Below are 16687 nucleotides of genomic sequence, written 5' to 3'. Positions count from 1 at the left end.
ACTACTTGTCAATACATGACTAAGTTTTGGTTCTTACCACACAACAACATTATTTATAGTAGGAGAGAAATATACGACCCAATAGGTATTGTCAATTGCAACTAAATCTTTAACTTTGTCTTTCGTTGAGTTCTTCACCTTTATATTTACCATGAATAAACCAAACAATGTCTCCATAACAAATTTCTTTCAGTCCTTAAAAATTGGCTTGCTAACCTCTCGCCTACGCACCAAAATTTCTGATTGAAATTGAAATTCGAATCTCCCATGCGTCCATCCAGCCTTACTTTGATAAATTGGTCACTCAGGCACATTAATACCCTTAAGGCTATGAATCCCTTTTAAAGACCAACCTGACTATAGCTTAGGTTTAAAATGCCTAAGTTTATTATTACGATTGCTAATTCTAATAAGTTTACGCTAATTTTAACGTGTTAATTAATCAGTTGTACTCGTTATATTCGGTTTTAACCAGTCCAAATGTTTAATTACTATTGATTTCTAATATTAACATTGGAATATTTAGGTATATGTGTTAGATAGCCTATGCTAGATAAAGTGATAGCATAATGTATGAAAACAACTGAAATGATAATTTGTATACTTTCAGATGAAATAGTGGTACATTATTAGAAACTCTCGGATGAATTATAAAAATTAGATGGACGGTGGTGAAACTAGTGCTTGTACAAAGATGCTTTCAATAATGTCAGCAAGTAATTTACGAGTAATTTTCTCTCACTGTTAGTATTATCTAAAAACCTACACTCTAGCTAATAAATAAAGTTTTTATAAGAGTAATACGATTCTTATGTTAGCAGCCGACGCCATAGTAATCCATTTTCTTTTGTTGACCCACCACTTAGGAAGTCGTTGTCACATTTGCTTTTATTCCCAAGCTCTGTGGAGCCGTGGCAAACAGGATCTGTTTCAGTACTTTGTATTATGTAAAATAAAAACCCGTAAAATATATTTTATGTGTTCACGGTGAGGAAATTGCCCACAATCAGGTTATTGATGTGATTTGTTACACGTTGTTTTATGTATATTTTAATTTATTAGAGTGGTCAACTATACTCAATGATTCAAGATTAAAGTATGCCATTTGTTAAACTCGTGAACCGGATTAAAGAGTCGGGTTTTTTTCCTGAAGTTCCATGATTTTGTATAAAAGGAGACGAGAGCCGTTGCCGTTTTCTGGGTATCTGGACTTATTGAAAAAGACAGAAATTACAGGTTTATGTCTGTGTGTGTTTCCTCTAACCCAAAGACATCAAGCAATATACTCCCTGTATAAAGAGTACAACAATCTTGGATGTATCACATCCTTTTTAAAGGAAGTAGTTTTTTCAACCCCGAAATGCCCAGATACAGTCAGGTGATTTTATGAAAAATGTGCTCAACTTCATATTACAATACACGAAGACCCTTCAATTCATTCAATTCACGTTTTCATATTTATGTTATCGTCGGTTGCCAAACTAAAGCAGTACGTTAGCAATTCGTCTGACGGTTACTAAGCGTGTTATCCACGCATCGCACTACGCAATTACAATGAAGGTCGTTCACACACGCCAGACTACTAACATAAATATATTTGCTACTATATTCCTCTCGAAACGATGATTTTTGATAGACTTACTTATTAACTGCACGTTTTGTGCAGTGGGTTATGAGCACACGAGTATATGTTCTGAACCTGGATGTAATAAATTAATCTACAAAATAAGTAGATATGTGTTTAGAACTACTTCTATTAGTTGTCCGGTTACAAGTTGTGCTTAGTTTGGAAATAGATTTAATTGTGTGATTGTCGAAATATATTTTTTAAAACTTCAGTTTAGCTACCAGCAGTCATTGACTTTAACTATAGTATTTGTTTGTAGTCAAACGACCGCAGTCAGAGTTAGTTTTTTGTGACCCTTGTTGTAAGTAGTTGGGTTTCAGCTTTTGTCGAATGCCAAATAGGAGTTTCTTAAGTTCCAAACTTCGACCTTTTGGTGGTCTTTATGCATCTGTCTGTGAATAAGTAAAGATGAGATAGTTTACTTGTTTGTTAACGAGAATAACTATTTAAATGCCATTCAATTTTAAAAGAGTTTACTTGAATGATATTATGATATTTTTAGTGCTTTATGACTACTATTTTATAATGAAGTTTCTGTTATTCAAGTTCAGTCGTTGTAAATCTAGTTCCTTTTAGCTATCTTACGTATTATTTATTGCGCTTTATCTTATCCCAAGCTACCCCTTATTTACAACACAAAAGTCTACCGACCTGTTTGACCACAAACCAATTCATCTATCAACAAGTTATCTGACAGAAAGCACGCGCAATAACTACTTATTTATAGTATTTCACTAGTCAGATTGTTATCTATACCACCAAGCCCTCTATAATTGTACCTAAACTACTAGTTATCTGTTGATTGTATAATTTAGGGGAGTGTCTAGGGTTCGCAATACTTATCTGTAATAAACACCTTTGTACAAACGTTTAGACATTAGTTTGATACCTAATTGGGGGATAAAGGAGAATGCTCAAAATGTATGGGAAAAAAACCCAGGCCGTACACAAACGGTGTGTAACTCAGAATTTTAGTGATACTGAGTGATTCAATTCCAGATATTCGCCTCTATCAAATTCGATGGCTAAATACTATTTTTTGCTATTATCTACTATTTAAAAGGTGAATTTAAAAAATAAATATTTTTCAAACATTCATCACAATGATTATTTTTTGAATAATATAATTGTATAAGTAAATATCTAATACTAATAAATAATTAATTTTAATGGAACTGTAATTTTAAAAAAAATAATTAACAATAAAATAATTATATTCTATTACTACATAGTACATAGAAGGTGCCAGCTGCATTTCTTCCCGTGCATACTGCAAAAGTCAGTAGAGGGATGGAAGGGTTTGGTGCATCATAGGCTATAGGCTAGCAATCTACCACATGACAACACTTTTCAGCCTTATAATAGCCCTCCAATTGTCTGCCAACCCGCATTAGACCAGTGTGGTGGACTAAGGCCTGATCCCCTCTTTGTTAAGAGGGGAGGCTCGTGCCCCTCGGTGGGGACATATATGACCTGGTGATGATGACTCATTTTTCAAAAATATATTTTTTAATATTTTTAATTTGTAACTCAGTTACATACCTATATTAAAAATGTGTGACTCAAAAAATATTAAACATTTATATAGGTAACTTATTTAAAAAATATAAAAATATATTGAAAACCCCTACTGAAAAGTTATAGCAAAATAGTATGTTCAGCCATCGAATTTGATAGAGGTAAACATTGGGAATTCAATTACACAGTATAACTAATTTTTTGAGTTACATAACTTTTGTGTACAGCCTGGGTTTTTTTTGAGCATTCTCCTTTAACAAGTCGATTTTATAGAAGCTTATGAGAAGGATCTTGGGTCCCGTGGAACTTTGATAGTAGCCCATAACAAATTCTATGGTTCATATTTCGTTTCTTATTAGAATTGTACTTAACATTTTTTAGTTCAGTGGTCGACGATTACGTTTCAAGTTGTGCCCGCATTGAATTATGTCAGAAAAATGAGTATATAACACTTTGAAAGATACCATGCTACTAGATAGATAGATAGATATTCTCTCCTCTATAGCTTAGGATTAAGAGTAAATATTATAGCAAAACAAGTTTTTAAGTCTTCGTTAACCTAGTAAAATATCCTATAGTGTATTCCAGAATTTGGTATCTCTAGTTTTGGTTAATAAATAGTGAATAACTACGTATTTTGGTTTTACTACCCCACTAGCGTTAGATTACAGTTAACGACAGAATACGTATAGATTGTTAAGCATTATCTGTTATGCGCTACAGCCATCGTTAAATGCACCTAACGGCTGCGTATAACTTGCTTCCAGCACTTAGCCATTGTTCCGTATTGAAGTTTGCACTATCCAATATTGGGCTGCTAAACCTATAGTGCGGTTTTGTGTATACGAAATCTCTGTGCTTAGTTATCATGTGTTATAATCTATGTATGATAGTAATGTGATATAGTGTAGTTAAGTTTTCTACTTGGTTATGGAAAAAGGGTTTTGTTTTTTGATTTAATGGGCGCAGTGTCCAAAGTAGTCTTTGTCTGTCCTTAAATGATGGCATTAAAGTTCCGTGTGTTTGATTCCGATTCGAAACACGTGTTTAAGTTATCCGCTGATAGTTTAAAGACTGACTGTAGTTATCCATCATTGTATGAGCTACTGTAACTTTTTACTTCTATTACAGCAATACAAGATTCGTTCTTAGTCTAGTCAAAATAATTAATGATATCTTTGTGTAATACCCAACTTCCTGTTCCGATCCGGTAGAAAGCCCGTGTAAGTGGAATAGTTATATGTTAAATATTGCTATTCAACTGAGATTGAGTTATACTCAATATAAAGTTATCTGTAATCCATTTGCGAATCCCTAACGTAAGAATAAAAAAACGTATGTATAATGAAGATAAAATCAACTGTATACTTGCTACTACTGAATAAGCAATGCTATAATTATTTATGCCGTGTGTAACCGGTTGAAGGCACCTGTCTTATTAACCTGTTGACTTCTATCACAATTCGTTTATAAATTCTGATCGATTACTAATTCAGTAAACCGTACACGCTGTACGATTGAATAATTATGGTTATTTACAGCTATTTTCTGCGAAATACGACTACTTATTGCATTTTTAAAAGTTAATATACCATTCTTTTTCAATTAAATATTTGTTGTGTTGTCGGATCTTTGACTAGCCGTATCCCGCAGTTTTATTAATGGTGATTACTCCGCTCCTGTGGATGTAAAAAAAAAGAATGTCTTGGTAGTATAGCTAATTGTACTTAGCACTTACGTATGTAAAATATGATGATGATTTGTAAATAGTTTCGTCATATTTGTATTTATAATACGATCGTGTGAACCTTTTAAACTGGCACAAATCATAGATATAAAGCTGTTGTGTATGAATAGATTTGCCCTGACATATTCATTGCGACAATTTACACTGCAATCAATCAACAATGTAATGTTAAGTAGTTGTAACGAATAAACAAGGAATGCATACTTGTTGCGATGCAATTCCGTTAAACAGCGAAACTCATACCCAGAATTAGAAATTGCATATGTATTGAGAATCGATAAACATATGTAATTAAGTATTGATGAATATGTTATCTTGAATATTTGCAATAAATGTGATAAAATAATTCTTAGCAAAATATCATGCGTGAATCTACTAACATACATAGATAAAATCACGCTATCTTCCCTTACGGGTAGGCACTTAGGCAGAGACTGAACGTCTTTTGGTACGATCCTTACCAACTTCCTTTGCTTCATTCACATCCATACATCTTATCATACAGGAACCTAATCTGACATTATCCTTTCGGTTTACTTAGAAGGTTAGTTACCTTCTACGTACGTTTTTAAAATTGTAAAAGAAATGTTAGGATGATCAGTACAATAATTGTTTGAATTAACTGTTAATTAAAATAACGATGAATAAATTTTGTGTACTCGTAAACACATTTTTGTAAATTGTTACTCTTTATGCTTGTGATGAACATATTTTCAACGCATAGATAAAACACAATAACCTGTCCTTATATTCTAATGTTACACACTCATCGTACAAACGCATAATTTAAATGGCTGCCAATAATCTATTGTATTTGTAAGACGAACTCACTATTCAGGGATGTTTGAGACTCTTGTGTTGTTATTTCACTAGTAGCCAAGTCTATGACAAAAGATAAGTTCACTGCCTTGTCCCCTAGTGAGGTCATTGACCGATACTGTATCGTCACGTTATTTAGGACTAATCTGTGCGTCATAGTTCGCGTTTATGAAGATTATTCTTTCCTTGTAGGTCATAGCGTGATGTTGGACTGTTGCCTTCCTTATAATGTAGTTATTAAATTCAAATATTTTTTCGAATATGATGAGTAGGTCCAGAGGTTAACATTAATATAGCTTCTGATGTTAAATCATTATCCAAGTGCTTGTCTAGTTTAAAAAAATCATACAATTTAGCTAGTAGTCTAGGAAACACGTCTATCTTTTGGCCCAGATCTTTAAGAAGCAATTTCATTCGTCTTGTCTTCAGAAGACTCCTATCGACATAAGTGTTTTATCCGTCACCCATCTCATAGTTTACTGGATAAAGCCTTTCTTAACATTATAATTAACAAAACTATTATTGTGTTACTTACAATCCTAAATGATAAAATATACAAAGCTTCACAAATGAGCGTGTGACGCGAATAACGATGAACTTCACAAAAGCCACTCAAAGTCGGATTATGCATGTGTGGTGGTTTTATGTTAAAATATTCAACACACTGCCATCAATGTAGGCTAATCAAAAACAACAATTAGACGTTAGTAAACATTAAATGTGTTGTGTGGTCTCTTAGCTAAACCATTGAACGACTGCTTTCAATGGGGTTCTTTACGATTTTTTCCTGTATGTGAACCAAACTTAATAGCATTTCAATATAAGAGTACGGTAACAGTTCGGTACTGACGGTAGTTTCACCTAGCTTCACCTAGTTTCAGCAGGTAAAGTGCGTGTACTTCGTATAAATAATCAATAAGCCTCGGTTTTAGTATGCAATTAAAAGTCATTACATTAGTACTACATAGTAATGAATGAAAACACATTGATTACAGCAAAATACCTGACGACATTGTAAGTAAATAACTCATTAGTTATTATCGTGGTTTTATAGTTAACACGTTACATAGCAACATGCAACCGTTTCACAAAGTAAACAAAACTTTGTAGAAATAAATGCCTGTTGATATAAACAGTGTCACACATATTTTTGTGGTCACTGTGACCTCTAAACCGCTACGACATTGTCGTGGCCGAGTTTCGGGTCCGCATAATTAAGTTTTTGTAAGCATGCATTTTGAGTCGTTAGTCGACCTTGCCTTGAACCTTATTACATGGATACTGAGCGAACAAGTGTAATGTAGTGTAGGTTAGTTAACTTGATATTTTGCATACAATTCTGGTTACTTTTGCAACCAGTTTTATACAGCTTTGTTTGTTTAAAGAAGACATCTAATATACCTGTCGTATATATTTTTTTTATCTACCCCTGTATGCAATTTATTCTGGGAATACCTTATTCATCAAAAAATGAAAAAATCTTTATACGCAAAATATTCGTTCATGGCAATTATGAGACCGGATTTTTAGTTAGCAACAATTGCTGTTTACACATCATAATTAATTTCGTAAATAAAACTGACAGTACTTTTCGCAACTTTTAATTGCTGTATTAACGTAGTACAAATTTCAGGGCCAACTAAAGGTCAACTGCATTGAATTCTGCGAACAGAACGTACACTACATCGTAACCTAGTTGTGAGAGGGGCATTACATAATAATTGATTTACGGGAACGCAGACATTTTCACTTTCATCGTGATTTTGCAGACGGATTTCCGCGAATATTGTCTGTTTTCACACTAGTCTATCGTATCGCGTTTGACGTATTAATTGCTCGTTGTTTGTTCCTGTCGCATTTGTTTACTTTTCAGTATTGTCTGTTTGACATAACTGGTAATTTAGGCGAAAAATTACAATGTACTCCTTGTCAGTGACCAAAAATGGCAAATAGAAATTCTTTCTCGTGGCCCATTTTCAGTGTTAGGCTAACTTAACCTAACGGATGTTTACAAGACAGTACCTACTAGAATTTCTAAAACCATTTTGTTCGTCACTTTTATAATAGTTACCTTGAAGATTCATGATAACACGTCGATTTCTAATTCATATTAAAGTTTTTCGTATATTTACTAAAGTGCAATTCATTAGCAAAAAGTATTGGCACAAGCTCAAAGAAAACCTTGACATATTTTTTGTTAATAAACTTGGTCTATGAACTGTCAATCAAAATAAATAATTTGCACACGAATAGCGATGAAAAGGTCCTAATTACTCTTCACACTGATAAAAAACGTTACAGGGCTATAAAGTTGTTATAGAATTTATTTGAGCATTCTATCAAATTACCGCTAAACTACTAAGATTTTGACCAGCAACATATATGGCTAATTCGATTAGATTTATTATATCTATTGGTGGTTTTAGCATACCTTTACTATCGTTTACCTAAAGAAACTATAGAGATTTATAAGGATTTTCTTATGCTGTTTTTTTAACTCTTATCTAATTTTTCAATATGTGGTGTTTTCAGGTGACGCGCTGCGTAGCGGTGGTTAAAGCGGCTCTGCCGCTTTAAATGGACAAACGCAAGATGCTGCCAAAGAGAGCGCGTATGGATAGCATGCGGGGTCCCATCGCCAATGGACCCCTGCAGTCGAGGTGATTATACTTTATCTACGACCATTACCGCGTCGACAAACCCTTTCATTCATAGCTTGTATTACTCATGTTGCTGTTATTATGACGTATCTGCAAACATTATGCTTTACAGTACCTGTCAGCTTGTGTCTCTGTTTACCTACGTAACGACCGAGCCTTGTCATAATTATGTATATTAATTAATTAAGCGTGCCGCCCGCACTAACTCTACGTAATAGAATCAAACAATTATAAATGAAACTACCGATTTAATTCAATCACCAGTCACCAACTCAAACAGTTTAGCTAAGATGGAATCTGTGCGGAGTCGTCGCGAGAGTGTACGCGCGCGGCAACTTAACAAAGCGACGTCCGTCGTCTATTGGGCTCACTCCACTTATTCTTTTCTCGCGCTAATCCTATTTGGTTTCCATCAAAACTTGGCCGAAGGGTTGTCCCGCGCCCCACACCGCCGTGCCCGCGCCTCTTTGTTTGCCACCAAAATCTGTTTTCGTCTGCCCCCGGAAAAGTTTGTTGGAATTCTGAAAACTCCCTCCCTCCGCCCGGAATTACTTTCCCGTTTCGCCGCCCGAAACTTTCCCCGGCAATAATAATAATTCCGCTCCGCTATGACGAAAGTTTAAATTATTAGTTTAATCGTACTGGTGTGCTTTAATTATTCGCGTGGCGTGGGGGCGGGGGACTCCGGCCACGTCCTCTCGTGATTAGCTAACTTGTCCCCCAATCTCTGCTAGTTTCCAATATTTGTCGGTTTGCTTGCAAATTTAATTTGTCCATTAATTTCGGTTTGTCTATTACCAAAGCTAATTGCTTGTTACTAAACTTGTAATTTCGTACTATCTTAATTAACTAAGCGCTCGGTTGGTATTTAACTTGACTGGTTTTCATATAATAATGTAATATTCACACGATGCTATTAATCATGTCGCTTATCATTATATCGTTACTTTAATCCGTGTAATGATTTAATTTAAATCGCTGTTATTAATTTTGAATACTGTTATTAAGCTTATCTTATACAGTTTTAAAGCGAAGTGCAATCAATAACTGTTCAGGTATTCTGAGAAGTTTCAAAGAAAATATAAATTATTATCTATGCAGTAAACAGTAGAGCTTCGCAATTTATTATTTGCTTACCAACTTTGAATTTGTAATACTGTTTTATTATGGAAAAACAAGTCTTTTGATATTACTTTAATATTTTTTTTTATATAATGAAAATAAGGCTGTTTTCATTTTAACTATGTAATTGGAGCGCTCAAACTTTCGGAGAACACTGCCATGTTTCATTTAAATACACCAGTGACATATATAAAGTTTATTAATTATACTCAAAATAAACAGGTTATAAAATATTTAATTCGGTAAATATTATTGACTACCAATCGTGCAATTTAAGTAACCGAACAATAAGCATGAACGCATCCCGATAACTTAATTACAATAATTATGTAGTAATTCTCTCATTGCAATAATCCGCTTGGTGCACTACATTTGATTAACAATAGTAGGTAAATATAAATGCGGTTTATTTAGTTCACTAAATAACGACCATGCTTAATCCGGGTCGGTTATTTTGAATACTATCAACACATTTCCGATAACTAAAATAGTAGGTTGAGGTTCAATTACAATTGTTTGGGATTTCATTGTGTTTCCAGTTATATCTATATCGTTGTAAAATATTAATAAAAAATATTAACAGTTTTGCATTATGGATATTTTACTTAAATTCCATATGGGAATCCCTCGGAATACTGAAGTTCCAAGGATTGTTTAGTACTAAGATGATATGATTCGTTCCGATAGTCTACATTTCACTATAAGTGAAACTAAGGTGTATAAAATATACTGCCATACAGTAATTAACTACACAAACGATTTTACATTTGTTTGTTTTATCTACATTCACACATCTCATCAGACACGCTCACCGATCTCAATACTATGATCATTAAATATATATACTTATTTATATAACCCAACACACTGTGACCGATCATCATAATGTATTCGCTATTTAACCGTTTTCAAACTAAGTCATTACACGGCGCCGTAACCGAGCAATTTACTATAATTTACCTTAGCGTGCCCTGGTTAACATCAAATGGCCTGTATGTGCATGTGTCACAATTAAAAAGTTTAGCTATTGTTGAAGAACTTTGCGCTGTTACTATGGCTTTGATACATCAACTTTTAAAACTTACCAGTTTAATTCCTTACTTGAGAAGTAACTCTGGGAAACTAATGCTGAAAATCTATTAGGTAAAAATATGATTTATTAAGTATTCCTTTTAGAAACATCGCAGTGAAAACCTAATTATTTAAAGTGTCGTACTTTATATCAAAGAGGAGAAATATTATGTTTCTAGAACCTATCGTTATTGCAAAAGTTTGAGTATGATCAGTCTTCGATACTTCTGTCGTGTAAATTCAATTTTCTCGTAGCACGTGTGGGCTATTATTTTACCACACACATGAATGATCTGCCGATAGTGTCGCCGTAATAATAACATAATTGTACATTATGTCGCCATACATTATCGCCTGCTGATAACACGCACTCAGAGTGCCGCGTTACGCGCGCTTTATCGTTGCTACGTTCACGTCACCTATAGTGTTTTATAGCCTTATTTATTACCACTATGTGTTATATACGTGTACTTTATTGTACCACTGAGGTGTCGTAAGCGACTACGTAGCCTAGAGTCCTATAACATATTTATTCAGGTCGTACGTAAGGAGGAAACTAGTTGATTCACTAACATTAGGTCATGAGAGGGTACTAATTATTTCTACAGCTTTTTATCATTGCTATAATTGTTTAGAGCTTTCTGTGTATATCAAGCTTTCAAGCTATTTTATTTTTCTTATATGAATTTAAGTGATAAAAGTTTAATTTCTCATTTAAAAAAATAGTATGAACGTCATTCTGTGTCTGCATAATATTTATTTCTTTGCATAAATATGTTACGTATTGAAGTGACTCGAATGTAATACGTTATAATATTGTACGCATGTTGAACTGCAGTGTAGGCTGATATAAGTGACGTTTACTACGCTGTTGATAATGCTATCGAAATTTATGTTATAGCACACGTGGAAGTCTGGGGCGGGGAATAAAAATGTTAGTATTTTTTATTTAGTTAAATACTAAACTAAGGTTAGGGTTTCAAAAAGTTGCGTATATGCCTATAATCACTGATTGAGTAAACGTCTTTATCATCACATATAACTAACCAACTATCCAATTTCTTCTTTAAAAAAGTAGCTTTAGTAATTCTTTTAAATATGTATCCTAATCATTTCATGAAGTACTAACAAGTTTCTTTGAATTCTTTATACTGATGCGTGTATTGTAACATTTTGCAGGCCGTTAGTGGCGTTGTTAGACGGGCGTGACTGCACCGTGGAGATGCCGATACTGAAGGATGTGGCGACAGTGGCGTTCTGCGACGCGCAGTCCACGTCCGAGATACACGAGAAGGTGCTGAACGAGGCCGTGGGGGCGCTCATGTGGCACACCATCATCCTCACCAAGGAGGACCTCGAGAAGTTCAAGGCGCTACGGATCATCGTGCGCATCGGCTCCGGCGTCGACAATATCGATGTCAAAGCCGCCGGGGAACTAGGTGAGCAACACACCACACAAACATCTTAGTTAAAGAGTGTTTTAATAAAATATACTTTAACTTACAAACTGTAACATAAAAAATCAATAGCTAATACTGGCATAAACATTACATTATAACTAAGAACATTGTAGGTCGCCAAATTCTAAGTGTGTTTCACATTGGAAAGCTTATTTTTTTCCACGCAAAATCGATTTCAGTTCAGTGAAAAAAATTAGACAATCAAAACCCTTTTCTAAGAAGTTTTTGTGTGATGCTTTAGTACTCTTCATTTTGGCGCCATATTAATATTAGTATGTGTCGTGTTTCAGGCATAGCTGTATGTAATGTGCCGGGATACGGCGTGGAGGAGGTAGCCGACACGACAATGTGTCTCATATTGAATTTATATCGGCGGACGTACTGGCTCGCCAACATGGTGCGGGAAGGGAAGAAATTCACAGGTACCGTATACTTTACTTTGTTTGTTTACTTGCATGAAAGATAGAAATTGTCGTCGGCTACGTCTAGGTGTAAATAATTTTTGCAAGATAAATAATAGTTTTTTTTAATATAATATTTTTTTCTAGAAAAAATGCTTGTCTAAAATAATATTTTTCAAACTAACAACAAGACGAGTACTTTCAGAGATTATAATTAGTAGAGATTTACGCATTAAGTATACATTTAATCTAAGTTAAGCTTTTACTAATTGTAGTTAACTCCGTAATTCTGTAGGAATTCTATTGTTTACTATAATAACTGTAAAAACTTTGTTAGTGTTTCATGCAAAATTTTTGATTCTATGACCAAAAGAATTAGCTGCTCAAAGTAAAAACCTGTATCAGTAACCCTAAAATGCAATATGCACGTAAAAAAATCGGAAAGAACTTCTAACTATAGTCGTTGTACGTGTACATTCGGCGTATCCGTCAGCTGTTATCAGTCCCACGCGACTCGCAAGTGGCTGAATATTAATGCGAGCGCAGACAATGTGCCGGTGACCTGTTGTCTACTTTGTGTACTATCTACCCACTATACCACTATACCACTACTGGGAACTATAATGTCTCACTTTATTATACCTGTGCTGAGCTAGTGTGTTAATACCTTTGAATAACAGCTGGTTTTCTAATGTTTATGTTAGTTAGTCTTTAGAAAGTTATGATATTCGTGTAGAAATGTTGTTGCTTCTTTTTGAGTCAGTCTTTGTATTCTTTTTATTCTACTTATTTATTTTCATCTCTTGAAAAGCCTTTACTTTCCAAAGGTTATGGGGCAATAAAATGTGGGTAGACTGTAGGGCAGGTTGACCACAAAACAAAACAAAACTGAACAAATGCATAATTTTTTAAAAATATTCTTTTGTAGTAGGGTCAATAAGTAGAGCCAATGGCAATGTTGTTATGGTGGTTTATCATTATGCTTGTCTCGTCTCCGCAGGTCCGGAGCAGGTACGCGAGGCGGCGGCGGGCTGCGCGCGCATCCGCGGCGACACGCTGGGCATCGTGGGGCTCGGCCGCATCGGCTCGGCCGTGGCGCTGCGGGCCAAGGCCTTCGGCTTCAACGTCATCTTCTACGACCCCTACCTGCCCGACGGCATCGAGAAGTCGCTGGGACTCACCAGGGTCTACACGCTTCAGGTACGTGCCGCTCCACTTTGTTGACAGACAACTCTTTGAAAGATCCCTAACAAATAAGCATATCATAAAGAATGTACTGCTTACCGATGTGAGTAAGTAGTTGGCTTGTATTATACAAAACAAAATTTTTATGGATCATTATTTTGCAACAAAATTTCACAAGAAATTACAGAAATCAGTGTTAATTATTACAACGACTAATGACAAATGAATTCATGCTTTGGTTACTTTCACACAGTACAAGCAGAGTGCCTACGTGAGCCACATTTGACATGATATTAACGTGAAATTTAATGTCTTCCAGGACCTCCTATTCCAGAGTGACTGTGTATCATTGCATTGCAGCTTAAACGAACACAATCACCACCTCATCAATGAGTTCACTATCAAACAGATGCGTCCAGGTAAACTATAATAACTATTTTTTTTTGATATAATGTAGAGATTTTTCAGAAAATGTTTCTAAAATTGCTTTATTATCCAAAATTGTCATAACTGTCATCTCATACCCATGTCTTTTCAATTAGAGATGAAATAGAGGAGTTTCCATCGTAATGTTTGTGTTAATGCTAACATGCGTTTCGTGTGTGCAGGCGCGTTCCTGGTGAACACGGCGCGCGGCGGGCTCGTGGACGACGAGGGGCTCGCCGCCGCGCTCAAGCAGGGCCGCATCCGCGCCGCCGCGCTCGACGTGCACGAGAACGAGCCCTTCAACGTGTTCCAGGTAACGAGTCGTGGGTGTAGTGGTAGTGTATACATCACAGTACCGTCCGTGTAACACGCTCTCTCCCGCAGGGCCCGCTGAAGGAGGCGCCCAACGTGCTGTGCACGCCGCACGCGGCCTTCTACTCGGACGCGTCGGCGCAGGAGCTGCGCGAGATGGCGGCGTCCGAGATCCGCCGCGCCATCGTGGGCCGCATCCCCGACTGCCTGCGCAACTGCGTCAACAAGGACTACTTCCTGCAGGGCGCCGCGCCGCTGGCCACGCCCGCGCCGCTGGCCACGCCCGCGCCGCCCGCGCCCTACGCCGAGGGACTCAACGGCGGCTACTACGCGGGGCAGGCGGCGCACTCCACCACGGCCGCGCACCACGACGCGCCGCCGCTGCAGGCGCCGCCCGCGCAGCCCGCGCCGCCGCCGCAGCCGCCCATCTCCCTGGTGGGTGTTGTTGCTGGACCCTGTACCGCGCCACCGCCACCCGCACTAACCTCTACCTCCCTGTTGCAGCCCATCAACACCTCCGACCCGGCCAACCACCAGTTGAACAAGCAGGAGAGCTCCGACGTCCACTAGGCGACCGCGATACGCTACGTTACAGTACCGTAATCACGCCGAGCGACAAACATACAAACAAACAATAGTTTTATTGATTCCATCGCAATTATGTCATAAGTACCTATCGAGTAAGCCAACGAGTGATATAATTATGTAGTCGCGACGTTTGCATACAGGCGACACGATGCTTTATACGATTTAATAGAAAAATAGTGATTTTTAGCGCGCCGGGCTAGAGCCCCGCGCGATGCGGTCCTGTTGAATTTTTATAGTAAAATATGTTCCCGTTAGTCGATTTACATGTTGTCTGACAATAAACTATGAAGCAATAGACTCGATACTGAATATGAACGTTTACACTGCGTCGGGAGTCGGGACGATTAACTAGTGCACGTGGTTTGCACAAGAATGCGTGTGAGAACTATTCTATACGTATCCGCTGTAATGAAAATATAGCGCACACTCAGCCTGCACCTACCTCGCCTCTCCGCCGTCTAAAAATTGTCAACAAGCATTGTAACGGAGCGGAGAGCCGAGTTGGGAGATTTGGCGGGAAATTTAAGCGTTTAACTTGTCTGAATGCAGCGGTTGGGTAGACAGTTTTATTTCTTTAGAGGTTTCTCGAAGAAGTGCACGCGCGTCTCGATGCAAACGTCGCGAGTTATGAGCGAATAGTTGATTCTGTGTTTGTATTTGGTAAGTTGGGACAGCTATATATAAATACTGTTATGGTATAATGCGTGTACTGATCGCGGGCCGAAGCGTGTATGTGAGAGAGTGTACGTATAAATAATGCGATAACTAAACAGTACGGTCTGTAGTTGAATGTGTTGAACTTTTTTGCTCAAAGGTTTTACATGTGACGCTTGGCGGTATCCTTGTGTTGGGTGAATGGTCAACGTGCGTTGACCCTAATGCTTAGCAATGTGTTAGAGCATTGCTACCAAGACCTTCTTTAGTTAGGTTCGATCGTTCGCGTTTGTAGGCACATTCTAGAAATTAATGGGGCAACAAAGTCGAGTACATGTACTATTTTTTGTTTCACCTTGTAATTTACTGTTAAATAAACTGCGGACCAATTGCACGGCTTCGCTTGCCCTCATTTGCTCGGGGACAAAGAACTTGCTCCCCGAGACTAAAATATGTACAAATCGAAGGAACGCTAAAATAAATAAATGTTAGTTGTAATAATAGCGTTACAAATGTGTTGCACAGCTTGTAATTATCGCGTTATTCAGACGTATGTGTAGGAGTGTGTTTGTAGCGAAGCGCTGGAGTATACTGAGTACTAGCATACGTTCGATGCATGGTCCCAGCTGATCTATAAGCATTTGATCGCATTTGTATGTACCGACACCCCCGGTCCGGCCCGAGCGCATGCATTCGAACTGTTATTTTTAAGTAATCAACAAAAGGACTGTAGAATTCTATCATCACACTTTATTAACGAGAAAAACGGACGTCTTCGTGTTTCTTTTTTTTTTTTACTTTGAAAATGTACAAAATCATGCTTTCATTTGAATATTTTTTTTAAATAGAGTTTAAGTGAGGAATTTGTACATGAACATGAATGAACACCATGATATATATAAAATTTAGAACCGAAACGCAATAGAGGGGCAACGCCCCGGCCCAGCACCCGTTTGAGAATCGTGAGAATTGGTATTTAAAAATTAGTATTTACTTACAGTTTAGTTTAATGACAAAAACAATGTGTATATTTTATGAGAAAGTGAAAAGTTCTTAAATAAAACTATTGTTTTCGGATTAATTACTTTGGGTGTTTT

At 36.8% G+C, this 16687-nt stretch overlaps 1 protein-coding gene across 5 annotated transcripts in view; it reads left to right on the top strand.

Annotated features, from left to right (window-relative positions):
• The window catches only part of CtBP (C-terminal binding protein), an 89838-nt gene extending 73164 nt beyond the window's left edge, over positions 1–16674 (top strand). For 4 of the 5 annotated variants that reach the window (XM_076130539.1, XM_076130540.1, XM_076130543.1 and 1 more), the window contains 9 exons: positions 8244–8371; positions 11466–11498; positions 11744–12003; positions 12315–12446; positions 13426–13625; positions 13930–14029; positions 14219–14349; positions 14421–14783; positions 14853–16674. In XM_076130539.1, coding sequence (XP_075986654.1) covers positions 8289–8371; positions 11466–11498; positions 11744–12003; positions 12315–12446; positions 13426–13625; positions 13930–14029; positions 14219–14349; positions 14421–14783; positions 14853–14918 — 1368 coding nt within the window. In that variant the 5' untranslated portion in view covers positions 8244–8288 and the 3' untranslated portion in view covers positions 14919–16674. The remainder of the gene's footprint in view (positions 1–8243; positions 8372–11465; positions 11499–11743; positions 12004–12314; positions 12447–13425; positions 13626–13929; positions 14030–14218; positions 14350–14420; positions 14784–14852) is intronic. The other variant, XM_076130544.1, reaches the window with a different exon arrangement.
• The last annotated feature ends 13 nt before the right edge of the window (positions 16675–16687 follow it).

Source organism: Anticarsia gemmatalis, chromosome 24, assembly GCF_050436995.1.
Source record: "Anticarsia gemmatalis isolate Benzon Research Colony breed Stoneville strain chromosome 24, ilAntGemm2 primary, whole genome shotgun sequence".
Taxonomy (NCBI): domain Eukaryota; kingdom Metazoa; phylum Arthropoda; class Insecta; order Lepidoptera; family Erebidae; genus Anticarsia; species Anticarsia gemmatalis.
Note: the sequence above shows the minus strand (reverse complement) of the source record. Positions and strands in the feature narration are given on the sequence as shown.